Genomic DNA, 25,622 nt, shown 5'->3' with positions numbered 1-25,622 from the left:
CCAGTCTGGCCCAGGAGATACATCAGGACTTGCTCAGGTGCATCATCAAGGATGGGTCTCGAGGTCACCGAGGTGCAAGAGCACCCACCGGCCTCCCAGCCATTCCAAGCTACCCTCCTGCTTCCAGGGTTTTTGGCATGGGCTCAGCAGCCTGCAGCTCCTGGAGGGTGTCCACCCATGCTGCAGATGATTTCCATATACAGGTCCATCCCACATGCTCCAGCTGTAACCCAACACAGATCTTCCTGCTCAGGGCATCAAACATGTCCTGGGTGAGAGGTTGTCTTTACAGACAGCTGGGAAGATGGGGGGCTACATCACAGGTAGGTCCATAATATGGAAACCCAAGGTTTTCATAGTCAGAGGAGGGTTTCTTGGCCCTGGGCAACTCAGCTAAAGCAGAAATGTGGAAAAGTGGCTCGGTGCATGGGGAGGAGAAATAATTAAGCTGCTACATTAAAAGACAAGATAGTAAGTGCTTTCCTGGCTGGAAAGGTAGTGGAGCTTGGATCTCCCAGCACCCTAGGGAGCTGGAGACTCCTGGCATAGAAATGCCACTTCCATGTGGAAAAGCTTCCTGAGGCGTCTGAGCCACAGCCCGAAGGACTGATCCAGGTTTTAGAATGTATTTTAAGACATAAAGGTAAAGAAAAGTTGTGGGGTTTTTTAATCTCTGGGGCTCTCCTTCCTTCCTTCCTCTCTCTAAATACCGCTGCAAAGCTGGTTTTGGTACCACAGCTGCCAGATGAGTGCACCGAGCCCTGTGACCTCCCTGTGCCGGGGGCTTGGCACAGAGCTTACAGGGAGCTCACAAGCGTGCCTGACGCTGACTGATTCCTGTGCACCGTTTCCCCAAGATTAGCCACAAGTTCCTTATTTGGTCTGGGCTCCAGCAAACTCTCTGGCAGAGGGGATCTCATCTGCTGGGACAACAGCCCGGATGGGTTTGTGCTGGGGCTGGGAGCATCTGCCGGGATGGCAGGGAGGGAGCATGTTTACAGCAGAGATAAAATCAGCCCATGCTCTGGTGCTTCCAGGGGAGTCTTGTGTTTTTCCCGGCAGCACAAAGCACAGCAGGCACAGGTTGCCTCTCCCCATCACCCCCCGCAGCAGGTCCGGCCCTGCCCCATCCCAGGAATGTGTCTCTGGCCCGACACACACTGGTTGAGCTGATGCAGCTTCGAGACACTTCCCTGGGTGTTTATACCCTGAAGCAAGGGTCCTCTGCAGAATTAGGCTTTGTTTGTTGCATGGGTTAGGTAGGGGAGGGGTGGGGTGGGCAGGGAGTCGTGGGGAAGCTGGGACCCTGTGGCTTGCCCTGCAAGCACTGTCAGAGATGGGGTCCAGGCCCTGGTCAGCCCTTGCTCTTCTCGCAAACAGCCTTTCCCATGGCTCTAACAAATCCAAGGTTCTTCCCAAAACCTCTTTCCAGCTCATCCCTCCTCGCCTGACCCCCTCGGGCCTCCAGCCCTGAACCCTGCAGCACCCAAATGCTCCAGGGTGACTAATCCCAGCAATTAGCCCCGTTCCCTGCATTTATCTGCTTCCTGCCTTTGTCTCCCCTGACAGCCTCTCTAAGCAAATAAGCCACATTTTCCTGGCTCTGGCTCTCCCACCAGCCTTTGTCCTGCTGAGCCTCTCCGAGCTGCGTGAAGAGGTTATTCTCACCCGACACGTGTCCCTTCCGCTTGCTGTGATCCAAACAGTGACCAAAATAAGCACCCAGCAGTGCTGAGGTCACCCCAGCCCCAGCAGTGGACAGGCCAGCTTGAGCTGGAGGCAATAGGATTTGTTCTTTAAATTGAAGACTGATGCCGACCCAGGGGCATTTCATGCTAAAAGGGATTTTAGGGCTGAGCAATCCAGCTAAATGGGGACAGAATGCTTGGGTTAGTCACAAATTCAATGGGAAATAGTGGAACACATGGGCAGCACATTTGGGAGCTGCCTTCTCTGCTCGGCCTGTTCCTTGGGACAGGCTGTGCATTCACAGGGGAGCTCAGCGGACCCACTGAATTTTGGAGGGATGTAAGCCCTCACATATGTAGACTTCACCAGGGTCCCATGCTAAAGGCTGCTTTAATTGCATTATTTCCTCTTTTTCTTTTTTTTTTCTCTCCTGCTATTTTTTTTTTTTTTCCCTATTTAAGGATCCATCTCCCCTTAAAGTGAGCTTCAAAACCTCACAGGGTATTTCCCAACTGAGGTATGGGCTGCTCAGTGGCAGGTCTAACCCTGCCAAGGGCTGTCACCCTCGGCTTGAGCTTCTTGGCTGCTTTCACCCTGATGTGGGTCCATATTTGCCCAGAATGTGTATCCCTTCCCCACAGCAGCTGGGATGCTCCAGTAGGTGAGCCCAGGAGGGGATCTCTCCTCTGGCTTGGGGGCTCCGTGGAGAGCAGGAAAACGGGGGTCGGACAGGAACTGAGGGGTTGTCATACAACACCACACAGGACGCCGCACCGGAAGAGCTGCAGCACATCTGGCCCGGGGTGCTGCTCCCGGGGCGATGGCGCTCACCCCTCTGCAGCAGCTGAGGCAGCCTCCCAGCCAAGTAAACCCCTTCGCTGGCCCCGGGCCGGGGAGTGGAGCCAGAGAAACACCGCAAATCACAGGGAAGAAAGGGAATAAAACCCCGAAGGTTTTGCGCCCGGATCGCCCCCCTGGTGCAGTTCCCGGCGCAGCTGCCGGGAGCGGCGGGACCGGACAGGACGGGCCGGGAGGGGCCGCGGAGCGGGGCCTGGCCGAGGCACGCGCTCACGGGACCGGCGCGACACGCGCGCCTGGACCGCCCCCCCCCGGCTGGCGCTCGCTATAGGCGCATCCCAGCACCCAGGAACGTCTTCCCTTCCCCTCTTCCCCATTCAGCCCCCCTCACTCCCTGGCAGGGCCCATTCCCACCCCTTCTCACTCCCGGGGCTCCAGGCCCCGCTCCCGTCGCCCCCAGCATGATCTGCAGGTGGATCTGTTTTGAGCAGACGACCCATGACTCGCCCTTTCCCAAACACTTTCCTTGCTCGTTCCAGTCATCCCACGCCTAGGCCCAACCCTGCCCTGGGCTTTCGGGGCTTGTGCAATGGGGGAAACATTGCTCCACTGTCCCCTCCTTGCCCAACACCTTCCCACCCTGGGGCTGCTTGCTTTCCCCATCCTTGTTTTCCCCCCCTTGGCAGACCTGGCAGGATGTGGTCTCAGCGGGATGCGGGCAGCTCCTGAAGTGCAGCAGGAGGAGGTGGCTGCAGCACCTGGACCCACTGCCCCCATGAGCCGGCCGCTCCCTCGACGTTCTGCAGATTTCCTGGCTGGCCAGGGCTATTTTCTCCTCCAGGCGAGCTGCAATAACACAGCTGGAAGCAATCTGCAGGGTTTGTCCTGCCTGGGTCACCCGATGACTCAGAGCAGGTCCGTGCTCCCAACTTGGAGCAACCGTGTGCCCCTCAAAACCCTCCTCTCTCAGGGACACCATCACAGTCAAGATGAGGGGACATGGAGACCAGCCCTGCCAGGTGCTGGGTTGTGCCAGCTGCCATGTCTGCTTCTACCTGCCAAGTTAAATCAGGGTGTTTGGGCACGTTTAAGATGCTCAGTGCATCTTCCCAGCAAAGAAAACCCATCATCCCAGGAGGAAAAGCACCAGGGTATTACCAACTTGGGTGCTCCCCATCCCCACATCCCAACCCCCAGGATGCAGGATGCTGGGTTGCCTCCCTGACCTGTCATCACCTCATCTGGGCCATGGGAGCACCCCCTGCCCATGTTGGGGGAGCTGTGAATCCCAAAATCCTGCTGCCTGGAAAGAGTAAAAGGCTGAAAGCCTGGTGGAGAAACCGGAGCTGGGGAAGACAGTTGGGAAAGGACATCGGGGAGGGAAAGGTGATGCTCTGCTCCCATCCCTGGAGGGACCTGGGTCCCAGGGAAGTGGAGCAGGGCTGGGCTGGGTGATTGAGCGCTCCCGTGCAGGGAGGTCGGCTCTTCTCCACAGGACCCTCCCAGCCTTGTTTGCTCGACATGCAAATGTCCAGCAAGAGCTGCCAAAGCTGCTGTTCCCAGCCAGCAGCATCCCTCCATCCGGCTCCCCAGCATGGCGCTGCCTGCCAAAACCCTCCCTGTCTAACGAGCTCTAAATTAGGCTATTGAGACACTGCTACAAACACTTCCAAAGCGAGCGCTGAGCTGGAGGAAGGTGAGAAAATCCCGAGCTGTGCCGCTGACGAAGAGCAGACGGACACGGCTTCTTCGGGCAGCGGCAGCTCTTCGGGGAAAGCCGGGCTAGGCAATAAGACGGCTTGGCACCCGCTAGCCACCACCCGGCTGGCAAGGAGAAGCCATATGGGGTCAGCAGGAGTTTTGGAAAAAAAACAAACAAACCCTTGAAATTCCTTGTGGATGCTTCATTATTTTCCAGCTCCTCATTTGTCTTCTGGGTTTTGTGGCGTGCTGCTTTTTCTTCCGCTTTGGGTTGTTTTTCTTCTGGATTTTTTTTCCCCCTCTCCACCAGGAATGTGACCAGCAAGAAAAGGGTCACATCGGAAGCATGACGAACAGGAGGGATTCGTCATACATGGTGACGAGACTTTCTCAAAGCTGTTCCCCCCCCTCAAATAGCTGCAATTTATGCAAATGAACAAAAAAAAGAGCTAAAAGAGACTCGGTGCATCTCACTGCCCACACTGGTTTCTCTCCCAGGGGAGATGAAGGAGGATGAGTCTGCGGTTATGCTCCTGGCTGCACACCTACCCCAGCCTCAATCTGGCTCGATGGTGCTGGGGGCTGGATCCCTCTGCAAAAAGAAGGATGGTCACTGTGGCCTGCCATGCTCAGCATCAGACCTTCCAGTGGGGGAAGGAGCTGGGACCAGGTGAAAAGCAGCCCCCAGCCACAGCCATGCTGGGTGGCTGTCTCCCATGCCCAAACTTGGAGGCATGGCTGGACCAGGAGATGGTCCCGAAAAGCCTTCTCCTTCCCAGGCTTTCCCCATCACCCTGGTACAGAGGGGCATGAGGACAGGAACAGCAGCATCCCCTAGTCCTTCAGAGTTTCCAGCCAGCTGGTGCATTCAGGGCAGCACCCACCTAGAAAAAGGGCTGGATTTTGTCACAGTTTCTCCTCCTCCTCTCCCCAGGCAATCCATTTCTGCTGAATTTGGCCTTCTGGCTTTGTCTGTCCGGCAGGCTGGTGGCTGTTGAGGGACTTCCCTGCAGTGGAGGGGGAGCCCAGCACTTTGGTCTCTTCTCCATCAGAGCAGACTGGTGGTGACGTTCCCTGTACAGGAGCCTGCAGTGTCATCACCCCACAACGGCAGGTTCCTGGGACCCAACATGCACAGGTGATGGGGAGCAGAATCCTCCAACGCCCTCAAGTGCAGGAAGGAAAGCAAAGCCCAGGCATTTAATTTGGAAAGACAGCTCCTGTGGATGGAGGCAGCTTGCCTGGGATGGGTTTTTGGTTCAAGATGGCAGGTTTCAGCTCTCAACAAGGAGTGGAGATGCTCTGCCCAGCCTGGGTCGAGGACCATCCTCCCTGGTGTTTGCAGCATGGCAGCAGGGCTGGCACCAGTTGCTCCAGGATAGACACTATCTTCCCAGCTCTTGAGAGTTCATAAATCAGCTCCCTGGAGCTGCTGGGATCTCCTTCCTAGTCTTCATTCTGGGGAAAACCAGAGGGATCCCACCACATCCTCCCCCTGTTCAGTACTGTCAGGATCACCCCAAAAAGAGGATCCCAGGGCTGGAAAGAGGAGTACACCCACCGGGGCACTGTCAGGCTGCCTGCTTGCCCTCCCCAGCAGCCTCACTGGCTCATCATCCGCAGGGAGGTGACAACAGTCAGCGGATCCAGGCTGCTAGGCCTGCTAAAGGCAGCAGTGGGTGTGTTTTCGAGGCGCTGGCTGGGAGGATATTGCTTCCCTGGGCAGGCTGGATTTCTTCTCCCCTGGGCCTCAGGCAGGAACCAGTCACTGGGTTCTCATTCAGCCCTAGCGAGGGCAGCACTTCCACGCTGCACGTGTGTAACCACCACACCACAATGAGTTTTATCTCAATTTCTTCCAGAACTGGGGTTCTCATCGGCACAGAGCACCAGCCACGAACAGTCCCTGCCCTCTCTGCTGGAGAAGTCACCAGCTCCATTCAGACAGCGTGAGAAATGGAGCTCATCACTAAAACATACCAGGGCTGATGTCTGGCCCCTGAGAGCTCCTTTCACACTCCTCCTGTCATCTTGATACTTTCCTGTGCTTCCTGTACTCATCTAGAACAGCAAAAAGGGTCCTGAAAGCAGACAACCATGGTTTCATGCTTATTCATCATCACATGTGTACTGAAAGCTGCGGTATGCATTATGCCGTGGCATTTCTGTGGCTAGAAAGGCCACTTCTTTTCCTGGAAGAAGCTTTAGGGGCTTCTGGAATTTGCTTCCAGGACAGCGGAGTGCTGACAGGACACGGAGGGGCTGGGAGCCCTGTAATGGGATTCTCAGCAGGGTACCACTGCACAGTCAGCATGCTGGATGGGCTGCAGGTAGACGTGGCGCCTGGTTAGGTTGAAGGCTCAAGTTCTGTATGTCTCTCAAGACATACAGAGGCATGGGCACCCCGAGGAGTGAGGGTGCTCCCTCGAGAGAGCATGGGGTGCTCAGCAGCAGCGAAACGCCCCTGGGGTAACTCTTTTTATTCCTGCCCCCCCCACCCCCGTGCAGGAGGTGATCTCGGCCCCAGTCCCCTACCCTGTAACACGCCCAGGGGCTCAGTCCCAGCCCCTCTCCCTGTCAACCCCGCTGAGGGCTCAACCCAGACCCCCTTACCTGTAACCATCCGCGGGGCTCAGCCCTCCCCCTCACCGGCAGCCGCCCGAGGGGGTTCGTCTCCTGTTCCTAAACCTGTGTCGTGCCCCCGGGGTCTCAGCCCTGTGACCCCCCCAGGACTCAGCCGTGTTCCACGCACACACACATACCCCCCCCCCCAGGAGCTCTATCCCGTACCTCCCCCTCTAGAGACCCAGCTGCCACTCACCTACCCGCACCCATCCCCGGGGCTCAGACCCCTCCCGGGGCTTGCCCCCCGCCCGCAGTCGCGGGGCTCTCGGGGGAGCAGCGAGTCCCCCCCGCCCCGCAGCCGCCCTCCGACGGCCGGGGGAGGGCCGGGCGGCGGGAAGGGGCCGCCCCGGGGGCCGAGCCCGGCCGTGCAGCTCCGCACCGCCTCTCCCCTCCCTCTCTCTCTCCTTCCCGCCCTCTCTCCGGCGGCGGGGGCCGCCCGCCCCGCCGGGCCAGTCGCCGCCGGCAGCCGCGGCGCAGCCCGGTGCGGTGCGGGACATCCCAGCCCTGTGCGGCGCATCCCGGTGCGGGATATCCCAATGGAGACGGAGGGTTACCGGTGCCGTAGCAGCCGGTACATCGAGAGCGGGCAGTCGGCGGTGCCCAGCTCGGTGCTGTTCGCTGCCGGGCTGTTGGGTAACGTGTTGGCCCTACTTCTGCTGGGCCAGCACCGGCGGCGGTCCCGGTCCGCCGGCGGCCGCCCGCCGCGGGTCTCCGCGTTCTACGTGCTGGTGAGCGGGCTGGCGGTCACGGACCTGCTGGGCAAGTGCCTGCTCAGCCCCATCGTGCTGGCAGCCTATGCCTACAACCGCAGCCTCAGCGAGCTGGGACCTGGCGGGCGCACCGAGGGCGAGCCGGGCGCCCTCTGCCAGCTCTTCGCCTTCCTCATGGCCTTCTTCGGGCTGGCTCCCACCCTGCTGCTGCTGGCCATGGCGCTGGAGTGTTGGCTCTCCTTGGGGCATCCCTACTTCTACCGACGGCACCTCACCCGGCGGCTGGGTGCCGCGTTGGGGCCGGCAGCGGCAGGGCTCTGCGCCCTTTTCTGCGCCCTGCCGCTGCTGGGCTTTGGGGTGCCCATGCAGTATTGCCCTGGCACATGGTGCTTCATCCGCATGGCTGGCGGTGGACCGCGCCAGCTTGTCTTCCCTGTCCTCTACGCCAGCCTGATGGGCCTGTTGGTGCTGGCCATCGGCACCTGCAATGTGAGCAGCATGTGGCACCTCTACAGCATGGCACGGCGGCAGCCCCGCCGTGGGACCCCCAGCACCGCCACCGCCCCGCGCATGGAGGAGCTCGACCACCTCATCCTGCTGGGGCTCATGACTGTCCTCTTCACCATCTGCTCCTTGCCGCTCATCGTAAGTTATCCCACCAGCCCCCTCCCCTGGAACAGCCACCCGCACCACCCCCTGCCCTGGGTGGTTGCTTTGGGCCCCCCCGAATACCCACCACCACATCCCCAGGGGTTGGTCATTGCATTGATCCCTTGGAAAATAATCCCTCTTTACCACCACCTCCTCCCAGGGAGGTTGGATTGTTGCTTTGGTTGCCCCGGAATACTCCCTCACCCTGTCCGTGGGGGACAAATCACTGCCCGAAGCCCCTTGGAATAACTCCCCCCTCCCTCTCCCCCATCACCACCACTCAGTCCTGGGGGTCAGGTTGTTGGTTTTGCCCTTTGGAATAAACCCTGGCACCACCACCTACTTCTGGGAGCTCAGGGCACAACTCTTCCCCCTTCTAAATACTCCCCCACCCTGTCACAGGGGTCAAGTCATTGCCTAACCCCCCATGGCATAATCCTCCCTTCAGCACCACTCAGTCGTGGGAGAATCAGGTCATTACTTCAGCCTCTTGGAATAAACCCTGGCACCACCACCCAGTCCCAGAGGTGTTGAGGGGAAATAATTGCTTTAGTCCCCTCCAAATAACCCACCACTGCCACCCTGTCCCCAACAGTCATGCTTTAACACCCCTGAATGACCCCCCCCCAGCACCACCATTCCTTTCTGGGAGGTTGCTCCCCTCAATACCCACCACCAGCATCACATCCCCCATGGTTAATTTATTGCTTTAACCCTCATGGAATAATCTCCCATCACCACCACTCTGTGCCAGAGCTGTCAGGAAGGGGGGTGTTGGATGATTACTTTGGCCTCTTCTGAGCGTCCCCCACCCCGTCACAGGGATCTGGCTGTTGCTATAACATGGAATGACCCGCAGCATCACAACCCTGTCCCAGGATGGGGAGGTGTTAATTCATTGCTTTAATCCCACTGGAATCAGTACACCATCACTACCCTGTCCCTGTCCTGGGGGTTGGTTCATTGCTTAAACCTCCTTGGAATACCTGTTGCTCCCCACCTTCCCCATCCTGGGGTCATTGTGTTGCACCCCCCCGAATACCCAGCACCATGTCCCCAGGGGTTAGTACTTTAACCCCACAAAAGAACACCCTCCCCCCATCACCACCACTCTGTCTCAGAGGTATTGGACGGTTCAGGTGATTACTTTGGCCCCATCTGAGTGTTCCCCACCCTATCCCAGGGATTTGGTCATTGCTTTAACGCACACCCACCCCCCCCCATCTCCACCACCGTGCTCCTCTGGGATTGCCCCAGAGGTGTTAAAGATGTTGGGAGGTTGGTTCATTGCTTTAGCCCCTTGAAATAGTTCCCCCCCACCCCACGCTTATTCTTAGGGAGGGTAATTCATTGTGTTAGACCCTCCAATGCCCCCCGCCTCATTTTCACCCCCTGGTCCTGGAGATTCTGGGTAGATCCATCTCCTTTTGAACCACACTGGATTTCCTGACCTGGGGGATATACTCCCTGAAATCTTCCCACTTCTTCCCTGTAGATGGGGGTCTTGCTGCTGGGGGGGAGATCCCCAGCATGACAGAGCCCTTGTTGCACACCCCTCCACCAAGTGCCCTGTGCCCCAGGGCTGGATCCTGCAGCACCACTGCCTTGCCATCACCCTCTGCACCCTCTGGTGCTGCAGGGGGGTTCTCCTGAAATCCAGCTTGGGGGTGTGGGTGCTGCCACTGCCCTAGATGGTAACTTCCACTTCTGCTTCCTGTCGCCTCTGTCGTGCTCTGGAGCCACATCATGACGCGCCAGCCACCAGCAGCCCCTGCACGACTGGGCTTATACAGGTTTTATAATAACCCTGGCAAAAGCCCTTGGGTCCTCAAACAAGCAGGGCTGCCGGCTGGACCTGGAGGTGGAGGAAAGACCTTGACCCAGCAGGGATCACCATCCAGCTGTGGTCCAGCTGGGTTATCCAACAGATGCCTGGTGTGATACCCAGTGCAGGGGGGGCAATGCAAGAGGGGTGCCCCAGCCTTGGGGGCAGAGCAGCACTCACTGCTGCAGCCTCCGGAGGTCAGATGCTTCCTTTATGTGTGAAACAACCCTGGCCACTGGGGCCACCTCTTCAGCTCTAACCTCCTGGCCCTGATGGGGACATAGTGCCCCTGTGCCATGACCATCCATGACCCAGCCCCAGGTCCTAGTTTCAGGCCTGTAACCCACAACATGTGCTGATTTGATGCATAAAGATATTGAGAGATTAAAACTTCTTTTGCTGCTCCCAATGGAATCTTTGTGCTCTCAGCTTTACCCCTGCAGTGAGATCTTTCTTAATCTTTCCCCTTTCTTTGGTTGTTTGACAGATCCGGGCGTACATGGGGGCCTTTGCTGCTGATTTCAATGAGAACGCTGACCTCAGTGCCCTGCGGTTTCTCTCTGTGAACTCCATCGTGGACCCCTGGGTCTTCATCATTTTCCGCACCTCCGTCTTCCGCATGTTCATCCGCAGGGTTTGCAGAAGGCTGAATTCCCGGAAAGCATCCCTGAAAGGGCCTGGAGCAGGGGAGGATGGCCAGTTCTGTTCCCTGGGCTGGCGCAGGACAGACACCCCACAGCTCGGCTTCCCCTGAGTGCGTGGGTCTTGCAGAAGCCATTGGCTGCTGGTGAGGATGAGGAGCAAGCCTTCGGCCCCGCACCCCGTTCCGGAGCATCCCAAGGCAGCACAGGGCTGTTGCAGGCGGGGACAGCATCCAGCTTGCAGCAAGGGGTGGGTGTGAAGTGTTTATGCCCCTCCCTGGGCTGTATTTCACCCCAGAGAGGAACTGGGGGGGCTCCCAGGTAGTTGTGAACATTTCCAAGCAGCAGCACTTTGTAGAGGGTTTGGGGAGCACTCGGCTCCAGGAAAGCAGGAGGGTTTTGGTGTGTGGCTTCAGGGCACTGGGGATGCACAGGGAGGAGAGGTGTGTGTGAGTCCCCATCAAAGAAAAGTGGTTCCGAGCCCTGCTCCATTGCCTTGCCCTGTGTATTATCCCCTTCCATGACAAAGGGAGGTTATCCAGGGCTGGTTCAGGGTGTCACTGGCCTGAGCAGGGTGGGGTATGAGAGACACTTCTTGGGTATGGAGACTCAGAAACTTGAGCAGAAGCTCATGCCTGCGCCAAGAAGCTGGAGGACAGTGGAGTTGCTTTCCTGGGATGTCCATCATCCCTCCTTGGGATGCCCATCATCCGTCCCCTAACCCCATATCCACCAAACAGGGCTGTGGTTTCTCCACTGTGTCTTGCTCTTCTCTCAAAAATTGATTTTCTCCAAGTGCTAATGTTGCATTTGTGTTACTCAGATGGCTACCTGTCCTGCTGTAATTGCTTTAATTTGGTATTTATGATGATCCTGAGCCCTAATAAGAGCAGTAATTGAGAGAAGGCAGAGGCTGGGATGTATAACCTCACCCTGCAAGCATGCAAATAAACGATCATTTTAATGAAAGATCCATTTCCGCTGAACCGCATATGTTAACTGGATTTAATATCTGCCTCAAGTGACCATTTAGGCCAAAAAATTATGATCACCCAAGTCCCCATCTGCTTATTGTCCTTGGAGGAGACAGGGCAAATAATTCTCTCCCTCTATTTAGCTAAGCCTTGCAAGGTGTAGTCATGTTCCTGCCATTTCTCATGTGATATTTACTCTTGGTGTCAAATGGATTCTGTTTTTTGAAGGAAGAAACTCATGCAAATCTAACTTGGGGCTCTTTGGAGGTGACTTGGTTGGGTTGGCTCTGGCTGTTTGACCAGTCAGGGTCTCCCAGGCTGGAGCAAAGGGCAGACCTGTATTTGGGGATATACTGGGGGGATTTGCAAGCTCACAGCTCAGTGCTTCTCACTGGGGTTTGCTGAGGAGAAAGAAATGCAATGAGGGTTGGTTTGCCTATCGGTTTCATGTTACTGGTGTGTTACTGACTTGGAGATGGCTCACGTGGGACCACAGAGTCAACAGCACCAAGCCCGCGCACTGGCTTTCACTGGACCTGTTTCACTGCAGCAGGGTGAAGGCCAGGTGAGGTAACAGCTCTGCAAAATCCTCCTGGTCTGGGATCCCCTCCATCATACGGATCCATGCGCTGCTCAAGACAGATGGACCAGGCACAGCCAGGCTAGGAGCTGGCAGCAATGTGAGCCATGGGGGCTCGGTGTGTGCCCAGGCTGGGAAAGGCCATCATCTGCCTGGAATCCCAATGAGGACTCACTCCTGGAGAGCCTCCCAGAGAGGTCTCCCTGCCCTGTGGTGTGTGTATTTAGAGTCCAGGGCAACCACGCTTTGTGGACAGCAGCAATTAAATTAAAAACACTCCAAACAAACCATCAAACCCTCCAGGTTATTTATTAAGGTGCATGAATACAGACCCCATCCAAGCCCTGAGATGATGCACACACCCTGGTGTCTTGCCCATCCATGAGTTCATCATCAGAGGAAAGAAATTGTGGAGCCACTGAGCATGGTGGGGGCTTGCAGGCTGTCAGCGTGACCCCCTTGTCCCTGCATCATCCCTGTTTCCCTCCTGAGCCCGGTGACCTTGACATGCTTATCTGGCTTTGGTAGCTATTTAGTCACGATTCTGCCCTTACTGGTGTCCTACCTGTTCTGGGAGCAGACTTGGAGTCTCCGGCCAGCCAGCGGTGCCTCCGGCAGCAGGCAGCAAGGTTTGCTCTTGGGGCTGAGCGCCAGGCCGCCCTCCGAGCAGATAAATCACTCCTCGGCGTGTTTCTGGGGCCCGGGACTGCCGTATCGCGGTCCTCTCCAGAGATGGCAGCACGTCGCCAGCCAGGGCTGGTGCCGAGCTGGTCTGAGCATGCTGGGCACAGTGGCAGCAAGGATGGGGCTGCTACTCTCCACCCCAAGTTGCTCGCTTGGGCAACCCACTTTTTAATGCCCAAACACACCTGGTTTGGGGTTTCAGGAGTTGTGCCAAAGCTCAGAACCCCTTCCTATTACTGAGCTTGGAAAAAAGGAAAATAAAATAAAAATCACGATTTAAAAACCTCCCCGCAACATGTGGTTTAGTTGTAAACGTTGCTAGACAGGAACCAAAAAAGCCCAGAGGCTCAGGGCTCCCCAGCCCAACACTGAAGAGCTCCCAAGCTCCTCACACTGCTCAGTCATTCCCCATGGGCCCCCTCGGTGCCAGATCGCTCCTGTGCCAGTGATCCTCAAAGGGACGGACCTAATGCTTAATGGAGGCAATAAAGAGACGCTGCTTGGCTCACACCAACGATGCTCTTTTTGGAGGTGTCGTGCTGTGCCTGCTGCTCTCCAATACTGCTGCCTGCTGTGTCCCACACTCACGGTGTCACTGATGTCACTGGCATCACCTAACCTTGCATCCCGCTCCTTTCCTGGATGTTAATTGAGCATGGTCAGGGTTATTTTGGGTTTTTCTGGCTTATGAAATCCAGGCAGAACTTTGTACAAGCTCATTTCCCAGCAAATTGTTTAGTTCTTGCAAAGAGCTCTTTTATTTTATTGTCTGCCTGCATTTTTCAGCCATTCTGGAAGCAGGAAGGCGCATGTCTGGGCAGGCAGCAGTGCTGGGGCTGCCAGGCACCGGAGCCAGGGTGCTGTAAGACACAGCCAGCCAGTGAGTGGTTTGATTTTTTTAACCCATGCACCCAGGTGCTTGCACAGGACGGCAAACCAAGGCACCAAAACCTGGACCTGCCACGCTGGTGCCTGGCCACTCTTTTCCAGGGTGGTGAGTGAGGCTGCTGGCAGTACCGGTGCATGAGGTAAGGGACAGGGCTAGGAAGGATTGGAAGAAAAATGATGTCTGGCTTTGCTAAACACAACTCAAATGGATTTTTGGTTTAAAAGGGTTGAAATCCACCCATGCAGTCATAGAATCACAGACTGGTTTGGGTTGGAAGGGACCTTAAAGCTCATCCAGTTCCAACCCCTGCCACGGGCAGGGACACCTTCCACTAGAGCAGGTTGCTCCAAGCCCCTGTGTCCAACCTGGCCTTGAACACTGCAGGGATGGGGCAGCCACAGCTTCTCTGGGCAACCTGTGCCAGCATGTCACCACCCTCACAGGGAAGAACTTCTTCCTAATATCTAATCTAAATCTATCCTCTGTCAATGTCAATGACCCTTGGAAGGACACAGGAGGTGCTGGAGCATGTCCAAAGACAGGCAAAGGTGCTGGTGAAGGGAAGGGTCTGGAGCACAAGTGTTATGAGGAATGGCTGAGGGAACTGAGGTTGTTTCGTCTGGAGAAGAGAAGGCTCAGGGGAGACCTTATTGGTCTCTAGAACTACCTGGAAGGAGGTGGGGGTCTGTCTCTTCTCCCAGGTAACAAGCAACAGGATAAGAAATGGACTCAAGTTGCTCCAGGGAAGGTTTAGATTGGATATTAGGAAAAATATCTTCACCCAAAGCTGTCAAGTGTTGGAAGAGGTTGCCCAGGGCACTGGTGGAGTCACCATCCCTGGAGGTATTTAAAAGTTGTGTAGATGTGGCACTTAGGGACATGGTTTAGTGGTGGTCTTGGCAGTGCTGGGGCAATGGTTAGATTTGATGATCTTAAAGGTCATCTCTAACCTAAATGATTCTATGATTCTATATGGTCCCTGTCAGAGGCAAGACACCCAATATATAACATGGAAGCAAAAGGAAGAAAACAAACTCTTCCCAAGAGATGGACAGATGGTACCAAGTGGCCTGTTCCTGGTGTTGAGCTCAGAAGGGTTAGAAAAAAAAAACCAAACAAAAAACCCCACAAAACCAAAAAAAAGTCCATCAATTTCCTATTATTGCAAAAATATCCCATCAGAGGCGACTGTTGAGAAGCCTGAAGCCCCAAATGGGTATTTAAGGCTCCATTAGCTGTCAGGAAAAAGAGCTCCAGAAGATGCCAAAACCCCTTCCTGAGCTGTGACACGGAACACCAGACAGGAGTGGGAGGCTGGGAAAAGTCTTGAAGCAACCACTCTATAGGGTGCCTTCTGCTCGGAAAAAGTCTCCAGAAGAGCAACCACTCTATAGGGTGCCTTCTGCTCGGAAAAAGTCTCCAGAAGAGCAGAATGTAGCCTCCATATGCTGCTTAGATGGACCAGGCCAGAATTCAGCTTCAGCTCCATTTTTTGGGGGTACCACAGAGGGATGAACATGCCAGGGTCCCATCCAGCCCTGCACCTGTCTGCATGTCCTCCTTGATGTGCTGAAGAAGCCTTCGAGCTTCAAGAAAGGAATAGGAGCAGCCCGTTGAAAACAGAGGTGCTGTCACAAACCGCAGCTCACCCAGCCCTAGAGTTCACCGTATACCACGTTTCCTTTACAAAGTTCCTGTTACAAAATCAAGGTTTTGAAAATAACAGCCAAAATGTACTTGGGGCAGCAACCCATCGTGTCCATGCTGGAGCTGATCAGTGCTGCACCATTCCACCGGGGTTTGGTGCAGCACTTTGCAAGGACAGTTTCCCATTAGGCAAGGGGTGCACCTGAGCCCGATCCCCGGTTGAAGGCCAAGGACAAAAGCTTTGCTCTCAGCAAGGTGGGGAGAGGATCAGGGCATGACTGGGGAAATAATCACACTGGGGAAATATACACTCTCACACAGTGAGAGCTTCCTGTGCCATCTGCTGAGCCCAAAGCAGGAGCTCTCCTTGCGCTGATATTTGGGGCAGATAAGCGGCGCTCAACCAGGCTTGCAGCAGGAAGAGGCGTTCCCTCCGATGCTTCTCCCCTTTCTCCCCCCCCGACCAGACACTGGGTGCAGGCTGCATCTCTGTGGGGACCTCTGATAACATATAGGACAGGGGGGCAATGGGGACATGGTGTAAGGCTGGCCATGGGGCGGGGTGTTCTCTGTGGGCTCTGGGTGCCTCTGGGGCCGTGGGATCAACTGTGGATCCCTGGTAGCCTGTCCAGGCCAGTGGAGATGGCACCAGGGGTCATGGTGCCTTGGGGTCCTTGGACCAGCTCCGGGGCTCACTGCCCACCCGGGGCTCCTGGCGCGGCACCGGCACTGGGTCTTGACGTGAACTCAGTGCTCTCAGACCAGCACCGGATAACGCTGTGAAGCGGGGGGTCCCAAACCGGCACCGAGTGTTGCTGTGCCTCTTGAGGCTCCCGGACCGAAACCAGGGCTGGCCATGCCGCTGGGTTCCCAGATCAGCAGTAGGGCTAGCCCGGCGTCGGGGCTCCCGCAGCAGCACGGGGACTCCCAGCCTGGCACCAGGTCTTGCTCTGAGCCCGGGGCTCCCGGACCGGCATCGGGGTAACTCACCGTCCCCGGAGCAGCAGCGGGACGCCAGAACCATCACAGTGGCCAGTCGAGCACAGAGCTCCCGGCCCGGTACCGGAGCTCCCGGAGCCGCACCGGGGCTGGCTGCCCCTCGGGGCTCCCGGCCCGGTGACCGGGACTCTCGGACCGGCTGGCCGTGCCGCGAGGTTCTCGGTGCCTCACCGGGCCTCCCGCAGCCGCCCCGGGGCTGGCCGTGAGAGGGGCTCCCGGTCCGGCCCCGGCCTCGCTGCGAACTTGCCGTCGGGTCTCTCAGCCAACAGTGTCCCGGTGCCGGGGGGGCGGCCCGGGGAGGGCTCGGGAGAGGCGGGCGGGGCGGCCCGGGGGGTGGGGGGGTGGTGCTAGCGCGGCGGGCGGGCGGCGGCGCAGTCTTGCGGCGGCGGCGGAATGAACGGGACGGGCCGGGGGCTGTGCGAGCGCGGCGGAACGCTGCCGCCTGGGGTCCGCCCGCTGGTCAGCGCCTTCATGTTTTCCGCCGGGCTCCTGGGCAACCTCCTGGCCCTGGGGCTGCTGCTGCGCTGCCGCCGCGGGCCCCGCGCCCGCCCGGCCGCACTCTTCCACGTCCTGGTGCTGGCGCTGGTGGTCACCGACCTGCTGGGCACCTGCTCCGTCAGCCCCTTCGTCCTGGCATCCTACCACCACAACCGCACCCTGACCGCCCTGGCCCAAGGAGGACACATCTGCTTCTACTTTGGCTTTGCTATGAGCTTCTTCGGCCTCGCCACCATGCTCATCCTCTTCACCATGGCGCTGGAGCGTTGCCTGGCCCTGGGGCAGCCTTACTTCTATGAGCGCTTTCTCAGCCCCCGCACGGGCTTGGTTGTCCTGCCTGCCATCTACACCTTCTCAGCAGCCTTCTGCTCCTTGCCGCTGGTGGGCTTCGGGCAGTATGTGCAGTATTGCCCTGGCACTTGGTGCTTCATCCAGATGCACCTGGACTACCCCGCGCAAAACAGCGGCAGGGAGGTATCTGGATTGGATGTCACCTTCTCACTCCTCTACGCCACCCTGCTCCTCTTCCTCATCCTCTCCGTGCTGCTCTGCAACCTCAGCGTCATTGCCAACCTGGTCCGCATGCACCGCCGTGGGCAGAAGACCCGCCGGCTGGCCACGCTTGAGCAGCCCCGGGCTGCCAGCAGCTGCGGCCGGCACATGTTCTCCATAGCTGAGGAGATCGACCATCTCCTTCTCCTCTCCATCATGACCATCACCTTTGTCATCTGCTCCCTGCCCTTCACGGTGAGTGTGACCATCTCTCCCCTGGGGTGGGGTCCCTCTCCCCAGCATCCCCATTTCTCTCCCTCCCTCCCTTTATAAGCCTCGCCTCAACTTCACTGCCCAAACCTGAAGGGTTGAGGTCAAAGTTTAGCTCCTCTTCAAGCTTGGGAGACCCCAGCTCTGCCACAAACTCCAGGGAATTTGCACATCCCTTGGGGTACTGGGGGAGCCACTTCCTGTATCCCTAGGGCTGGGAGGAGGATGGGGGAGGGTGGCAGGAGAATTGGGTGGGGAGATGACAGGATGGCAGGAGGATGGGGTGGCAGGAGGATGGGGTGGGGAGATGACAGGATGGCAGGAGGATGGGGTGGCAGGAGGATGGGGTGGGGAGATGACAGAGTGGCAGGAGGATGGGGTGGCGGGAGGAGAGGTGCCCGCAGAGGCTCCGAGTCAGTGTGGCTCAGGCAGGGTAGGCGTCCTCTGGACCACACGTCTTCCCTGTGGTTCCTGAGAGCCGGGCACTCATGGTGGAGGTCTGAAGGGTGGCAGAGCAATATATTAGACGTCCAAAAATGGGGATGAAGGAGATGCCACTGGGCTGGAGACAGTGGGTATCTGTGCTGGGCAGGCAGAGTTATCCCAGATTTCTGTGGTAAGAGGGAAGGATGGAGCTGAAGATCTGGGCAGGCAGAGTTATCCCAGATTTCTGTGGTAAGAGGGAAGGATGGAGCTGAAGATGTGGGCAGGCAGTGCCAACCTCACCGTTAGGCGGAGGTCTTTACTTCTCCTCAACAATACTGACGTGTGGGCACAGAGGTGGGTGATTGCTGGGAGCAGAGATCCAGCACATGGGCCACAGCATGCCTCGTCCCGGGGGTTGTGCGCACATCCTGTGCTGTGTCCATGCATGAGGCTTCCAGCAGAAATACGGGGTTGAAACACCACATCCAAGTGAGGAAGGGGAGAGAGCGAGTCTCCTGATGCTGCCCCGGGCTCTCCCCCTCCAAGGGCAGCTCTTCATCCATCCAAACCATATTATACTAGCAGCATGGTGGACTCCAGAGCACCTCAAGCCACTCATGTTCCCTGCCTGTGTGCTTGAGCCTGCCACTGTGGGAGGTCATTTTGTTCCCATTAGAAGTGAGCCCCACCAAGGTTGGGAGCACAGCCAGTGCTAATTTTGTGCTCATGGAGTTAAATAGACACTACCTTCCCTTTGCGTTCCCTTTCTTGTCACAGGCGAAAATAAAATAACCACAGGCTGTAGCTGAGCCAGGCTGCCTGGATTTTAAGACAGAGAAAAGACAGAGCAGTCATGTCCTGATGCTCACGAGCACCCCAGGAGCCAGACTCAACGTCCTGAGAGATGTTTCAGCTTCCGTCAATGGGCCCACATGTGGTGGGTGGCTCTCCCTACGTCCTGAAAAAGCCTGGGTTTCGGGTGCTGTGGTTATTATAAAGTGGGATTCCTTGGTAGGGTCACGTGGGCAGGGCTCTATGGGTCTGCTTGGGGCAGGCAGGATGGGAAAGTGCTGCTGGTGAGGATCCCATGGGCCCTCTGGTAGCAGATATAGTCTTATCCAGAAGTACAGCCGGCTTTTCTTTTCCCATCGCCCGGCTCTCATGTGGGGTTGTGTTTGGGCTGTGTTTTGGCAGTGTCTCAAACCGAGCTGTCGAACGCTGCTGGTGCCTCCTTGGTGTGACACTTTCTCCTCTGGCTGGGGCTGCCCACAGGAGCAGCCTGGGCACGTGAACTCAGCGAGCATCAGGCTACAGCACCACAAAATCCTTCCCAAAAAAGCCCTGAGCCTGGGGCAGCCCTTGGAAGCGCTCCGCTGTTGGCAGTCGCCAGCACGGGCTGAACTGTGGCCACCTCCTGCCCCTGGATGCACCATCCCTGGGTGGTACCCAATGCATCCTGGCCAGACGAGGGATGCTCATGCATCCTGTGCCCCCAGCTCCCATCCACATCCAAGCACCCCCTGCCCCCTGAAGCGAGGGGGTGGCGAATCGACCCATATGAGTAAGGAGTGCTGAGTCACCCTTCCAGGAAGCTCCGTAAGCTGCTATGAGTCGGCACATTGCAGGAAGGACTGGAGTGGTCCAGCACCCTGCATCCCCTCTGTCTTGCGTGTTTATTCATCCCATGTGGTTTTCAAGGTGAGACCCACCACTTCCTTAAGCAGCCACTGGATTAATTGCATTAGGGCTAATTGGAGCCTCACTACGTGCTGAGAGCTGAGAGCAGAGCACAGGCCTGGCTTTCGTTAGCAAGAAGTTCGTTTAAACGGGTGGAGGCAGCAAACATGCTGTGACAGCCCAAATCTCCCCAAGATGCTGGATCCTGGAAGCCCTTTCCTGGCATTATTTCTCCCTGTTGTGTTTTGCAGATCCGTGCCTATGTGAACAAGTTCAGTGAGAAAGAGGAAAACCACGAGTGGGACCTCCTGGCCCTGAGGTTTCTCTCTGTTAATTCCATCATTGACCCGTGGGTCTTTGCCATCCTGAGGCCGCCGGTCCTGCGGTTCATGCGCTCGATGCTGTGCTGCCAGGTGAGCTTCACGAGCCAGGACAGACGGACTCCATCCCCTGCAAAGACTAAACTGGCATCACGGATGGACCCCTGTGGGCAGTAGATCTATTGGCCACTCCAGGAGACATCTGCCAGGTGAAGCACAGCCCTGACAGATGTTAACAAAGCTCTGCCTTATGGCCCATAGAGAGACATATCTGCTGCAGGGTGGGCCAGGTACAGGTGGCCCGGCCAGGTGTCACCATGTGTCTTGAAAGCCCCTAGTAATCCAGTGCGGTCTCTCATGGGGCAAAAAATAGAGTGGGACAAGATCGTAAGGGCTGATGAGTACCTGGATATTGCTGATGGGGCTGTTCCTGCCTGGCGAAGGGTGCAGGCTGTGTTCAGCCAGACTGTGGGTGGGTTGGGGGGTGAAGTGTGGGGTGATGTTCTATAACATTACTGCTGTGGGAGCTGTCAGGGAGCAGAGCGTCCTGCTGGTGTGCTTCCCAGAAAGGTCCTCGAGGTCATTTTGGGTGAAAGGCAGCATATAGGCAGGGTACGGGTCCTGGAGGTGGGGTTGTGTGGTCACTATTGCTGCAAGCACCCGTCTCTGTGCCCAGGTCCCTAGTGATTGGGTAGGAGAGGAAGGGAGTACTGTATCCCCAAATATTATTCTTTATTTGGTAGGCTGGTTGCCTGAAGAAATACACTTTATCAGGTGTAGGTCTGTGTGCATGTGTCTGTCCATCCTCACCCCAGAGATTTTAGGTTCCAGTGGGTGCCAGTCCAGCATGTCTGAGGGGCAGTGGGGCACAAAAAAAGCCAAAAAGTCAAACTGTGGCGCTTCCCTAGCGCTGTGGTGGCAGCAGAGCTGTGTGGACATTCCTGAGCCCAGTTTGCAATTTTCTTTGCTCTATATTTGTGTAGGAGCCAACAAGGGGAATAAAGAGCCCAATCAGGGAACAGGAGGTTTCAGTCACAGCCATGCACTTTACCCATGTCCAGGCTGATGCTGCTGGTGGGGTTTGGGTTGTCACGGAGGAGAGCTCATCCTCCTGGGCTGCCCACAAAGTGCCCTCCATTGCCCTTCCACTGACTTGGGACAAACCTGCTCAGGGGCTTCGCTTCTCTAGAGGTTTTATTTGAAAAAGAAAACAACAAAACCCCAACAAAACCAAACACTCCAAGTGCATAAACATCCAGGTCATCAGTCCTGCCCTGCGGGCAGCATCCTTTAGCACAGCTGTTTGTTTTGTGGGATGCGTGTTGCTCTTCAGGTCTCCAGGCTGGTCCCCACTGTTGTCAGGAGCATCTGACCCTGTGGGTAAGCTGAGTTTGTCCTGAGACCATCGCTGCTGCCGTTAGGGTGTTGCTGAGGGGCTTGTGGCTCCCGTTTGTGCCACATCCAGCACATGCAGTGTCATCATACTATTGCAAGTGGGGCACCTCAGAGTCCATCTGAGAGCTGCCGCTCTGCTCAGAGAGCCCAAAGGTGCCGAGATTTGGAACTTTTCTGCAGTTTGTTAGTTGAGGTGATGTAAAACTAATATATTATTATTTAAATAATAAATGTCTTTCAAAGGAGCCTGCTGAATCATGTGTGGGTTTGTGCATAAGCTGCACCTCAGGGTAGATCTGGTTCCTGGAGGAAACATGGAGCACTGGTGGGATGAAGCTTCAGGGATGGGGGGAGAGGCAGTGAGGGGAAACGTGTGCCTCCAATTTCCTAAAAAGTGAAAACAAACTCTGTTTCATACCTGAGTGATGGCATTTTTGCCTTACCTCTGCAACGTGGCCCCCAAGCTTCAGCAATACCCCTACTCTGAGCTCTTCCTTAAAGCTTGTATATCCCGAAGCCAGGGAGAGGCAGGCAAAGTTCCTACCTGTTATCAAAATACAGAACCAAAAAATACCCACCCTAAAAAAAGGCAGAATTTATGTCACTTTTGTCAGGCAGCCAATATCCACAGGAAGTTTACTGGCCTCCGAACTGTGTGTGGGCAGATGTCAGGCATGGGCTCTATTGCTCAAACCTTGCCGGCGGGATTCTGGCAGCGTACTGTGGCTGGGGGCTCCAGGTGGGGGTGGAATTTCAGGGAGGGTTTTGGGGGACAGGTTGCAAGACATGCCCTGTACACGTGGCTGCAGCTGGGGTGCTCCCCACACTGTCGTGTAACTCATGCAATTAAGTCATTAACCCTGTTGCTGAGCCCTGGGTGCCCAGGTTGGGCAGGCTCCCATCTGTTGCTCTGGGGTCACGGTTGCCCCCTCCCCCGTTATTTCCCCATCCATGCATGCAGCAGCAGCAAAGGCACTTTCTGGGTTCAGGGCCCAGCGCACCCCATCCTCTCTCAGTGGGTGCTTGGCTTTAAAAGAAGCCAAAAGCTTTGGGAAGAGCTGTGGATCTGTGTGCTTTATTTGTCTGGATGGTCGTGACCTGCTTGCTCACACTGGAATTTCAGGACCAGTTGCCTAATCCTTTTATAAACCAGGAGGAAAGACTGCCTGGCACGCAAAAAATGGAAAGAAAAGAAAAGAAAGCTATCACGTTGGAAATGGCAGAGGGGCCACATCCTGCAGAGACCAGCCTGCTGAGGAATGTGACAGCAGTGTGAAGAGAACTCAGGACCATCCATGTGGACAAGCTAAAGATGGGATGCTCCCAGCAGCTCTCACTCCACCAATGTGCTCCCGCCAGCTCAGCTGCTGACCACTAATTACCAGCTTCTTGGGTTTTTGGGAGGTTTATAGCTCCTCATCAGAAAATGTGGGACTGGGAGACAACCTCCTCACATCCATCCTGCTGGAATCTGCTTTGTGCAGGGCAATGCTACAGCAGAGTCACTCTCATGTGAACTGTCCCCAGTGAGGGACAGCAATCCTGGCAAGTGAGGTCAGGGAAATGATTTGGCTGAAATGTGAAGCAAAAATAAAGAGGAGAAATTGGTTGTGAGCTGGGGAGAAGATTGGTGCACACAAGGATAGGAACCCCCCCAAGTCTCTTTGCCGTGATGCATCCTGCAGAGATGGGTCCCTCGCCTGGAGATGCTGTGGTCACTGCTCTGCTTGGGGATTGCTCTACACACCACTTGCCAGGGAGGAATGGGGGTCTCAGCCACCTGAGTGGGGTGTGCTGGCCAGGCCCAATCTGAGCTGCTGGCCATGGGTTACGCTGTCCCCCCCATTCCAGAAACTGAAGAAAGCAATCAGCCCTCCTGCTCCATCTTTCAGATGAGAAAAGAGCCTTAATTAGAGCTCTCTGAGGGCATGGAGGGCCATGAATCTCTCTGTATCCTGAGCCATGGGCCTGCACAAAACACTGCTTTTATTAACATCACACAGGAACCATTACGAAAGCCAAATTAATTTGACTCTCTTCAGCTCAATCAACATCTGCTTGGCTTAAACGCAAGATGCCCAAATGTCATTTTGTTGTCTGTGCTGACCCTTAATCATCTTTTATTTCCATACCGGAAAACTGCTGGTGCAAGAAAGCGCCAGGCAGGTCTTTACGTCTGCATTTCCATCTGGAAATCAAGCTGCTGAAGAGGACTGAGGGAGAAGCCACACATTCATGAGGGCCAGCAAACGTGGGGGACAGCCACAGAGATAGGTGATGTGATGTGCTGTGTGTCCGAGCCTGGCATCCCTGCGGACCACATTTGGGATTGGTGGTCCAGTCCTTCGGGATGCTGGAAGGGAAGCAGAGCCTGGGATGAAGGAGAGAGCCAGGTGGGAGGCAGCTGCATTTCCAGGCAGGGAATGGGCAGCGAGCCCATCTCCCCGGCTCCAGGAGGGTGTATAGTGTGGTAGCTATTAAACTGGGTTAAATGAATTAGTCAAGGAAGCTACTTAAGGGAAGATGGCTCGGCTGGTCTCCTAAACTAGCTTTGTGGCAGTGCTAGGGCTTACCTCGGATGTCAGAGCTGATGGCGATTCCCCATGGCTCGAGTGCAGAGAAAAGAGAAACATTTGGCTTTACTGTAGTTGCTTTCTGCTTTTGCAGCTGGTTTAGGATCTCTGCCTCCCCATGTATTAATGTGAAACCTTTCCAGCTCCTCTGGGTCCCTTGGGTCACCCCACATCTCCCATTTTCCTGGATTCACTGGGTCCCTTTTTGGTCATCGGGGACTAACAGCAGGCACTGACCTCCTACAGCATCCCCAGAGGGGAGAGCTTTCAGTGTAAATCAGGCTGTATTTTACCTTACAACCTCGTAAGCATAGGTATCAGGAAAGCTGTTGGGGTATCCCAAACATCATAGACTTGGAATCAGAGCCTGTCGCCCAACACTGAGACCCAGAACAAGAAATTAGTGGCCTGTTCCCTGTCATTATAAGGGGTTTTGAAGCCTTGGAAGCAGCAGGGTTGTGGCAGAATTACCTCTCTGCAGCCACGTTTTCAAGCATTTTTTGCAATGTGAATAATAACAGCTTTTTTCATTCTGGCTTTTTGGTTCAGTGTTGCAGGGAGGTGAAGGTCTTGTCTGATTTTTCCCCAACACTGCCTGAATTGTTGGTGTTTTGGCTGCTTGGGGGAACTTTCTGGTTCCGGGCATGCTCCCAGGTCTCTGTCTCTCCCCAGTACCTGGCCACAGCTTCAGGAGCTGATGCACAGGGGAGGACTGTGGGTTGGAGGTGCAGCGCTCCTGCTGCCAACAGCTCCTGCAGGCTTGTTTCTCTCCACAACAGGACCCAGGTGTGCTGGGGGGGTGAGCTGAAGGATGCCAGAGATAGCGCTGTCCCTGGGATGAGGGCAGCCCTGCATAACCGCTGAGGCCTCCCAGGGTCCTCCGCCTCTGGCTGGGAGACGTGCTGCTGCAGCAAAACCAACCAAGGGGACAACTGGTGGGCTGGGAAAAATCCATCCGGAGCTCTGAGATGATGTACAACTGATTGGAAACACAAGAAGGGAAAGTTTTACAAACCCAACTGGGATGTGGAGCTAAAAATACAGCTGCCATGGCTTGCTGAGGGGGTGAGCCATCCGAGGCCACCACTTGCTTGTTTGCTGCAGCGATGTGCATGCATGTCAGGCCTGGCACTCACCCCTGGGGAAACACCTCTTCTTTGAGAGCATCTAGGTGAGGCATGCAATGATACACATTCTCGCTTGCTGCTTTTTATGCAGCTGGTGCACGCTGAAGGGAGACACATCGCATTGCCTTTCTCCGAGTCAGAGAAGCCAGTGGTGAGGGTTGGACCACACTTCCCCGATGCCCATGGGCTTTGCCGGGGGGGCAGAGGCAGCATGAGAGATTTGTAAAGGGCACATCAAATCCCTGCTCAAAAGCCTGAGGTGGGCAACGTGTCTGGGGAGGCTCCTGGAAATCACAAGGGGTTCCCATGCTGAGCTGCTTTTTTTAACCGGATTTCCCTGAAACATGGAAACATCCACGTCCATCAAATCCGCAGGGAAATGCCGACAATCTGCCAGCACTGGTGCAGTTCCCAAAATGATCTAAATCTTC

The 25,622-nt window shown here is 56.1% G+C and overlaps 2 protein-coding genes across 2 annotated transcripts; both read left to right on the top strand.

Moving 5' to 3' along the window:
* Positions 1-7,243: 7,243 nt before the first annotated feature.
* Positions 7,244-11,609, top strand: PTGDR (prostaglandin D2 receptor). Its single transcript, XM_030484854.1, has 2 exons — positions 7,244-8,168; positions 10,487-11,609. Exons 1-2 carry the CDS (start codon positions 7,350-7,352, stop codon positions 10,751-10,753), a joined length of 1,086 nt encoding a protein of 361 aa, XP_030340714.1. The 5' UTR covers positions 7,244-7,349; the 3' UTR covers positions 10,754-11,609.
* A 5,197-nt stretch (positions 11,610-16,806) lies between these two features.
* On the top strand, positions 16,807-20,297 carry PTGER2 (prostaglandin E receptor 2). The gene is made up of 2 exons (XM_030484853.1): positions 16,807-17,658; positions 20,028-20,297. Exons 1-2 carry the CDS (start codon positions 16,807-16,809, stop codon positions 20,271-20,273), a joined length of 1,098 nt encoding a protein of 365 aa, XP_030340713.1. The 3' UTR covers positions 20,274-20,297.
* Positions 20,298-25,622: the final 5,325 nt, after the last annotated feature.

This window comes from Strigops habroptila, chromosome 4, assembly GCF_004027225.2.
Source record: "Strigops habroptila isolate Jane chromosome 4, bStrHab1.2.pri, whole genome shotgun sequence".
Taxonomy (NCBI): Eukaryota; Metazoa; Chordata; class Aves; order Psittaciformes; family Psittacidae; genus Strigops; species Strigops habroptila.
This window is presented reverse-complemented; position numbering and strand designations above follow the sequence as displayed.

Excerpts from the sequence above, each read along its gene's own strand:
- PTGER2 (XM_030484853.1), top strand. The coding sequence starts at position 16,807 with ATGAACGGGACGGGCCGGGGGCTGTGCGAGCGCGGCGGAACGCTGCCG. Across the intron at positions 17,659-20,027 it reads TCTGCTCCCTGCCCTTCACG|ATCCGTGCCTATGTGAACAA; the intron begins GTGAGTGTGACC and ends TGTGTTTTGCAG.
- PTGDR (XM_030484854.1), top strand. The coding sequence starts at position 7,350 with ATGGAGACGGAGGGTTACCGGTGCCGTAGCAGCCGGTACATCGAGAGC. Across the intron at positions 8,169-10,486 it reads TCTGCTCCTTGCCGCTCATC|ATCCGGGCGTACATGGGGGC; the intron begins GTAAGTTATCCC and ends GTTGTTTGACAG.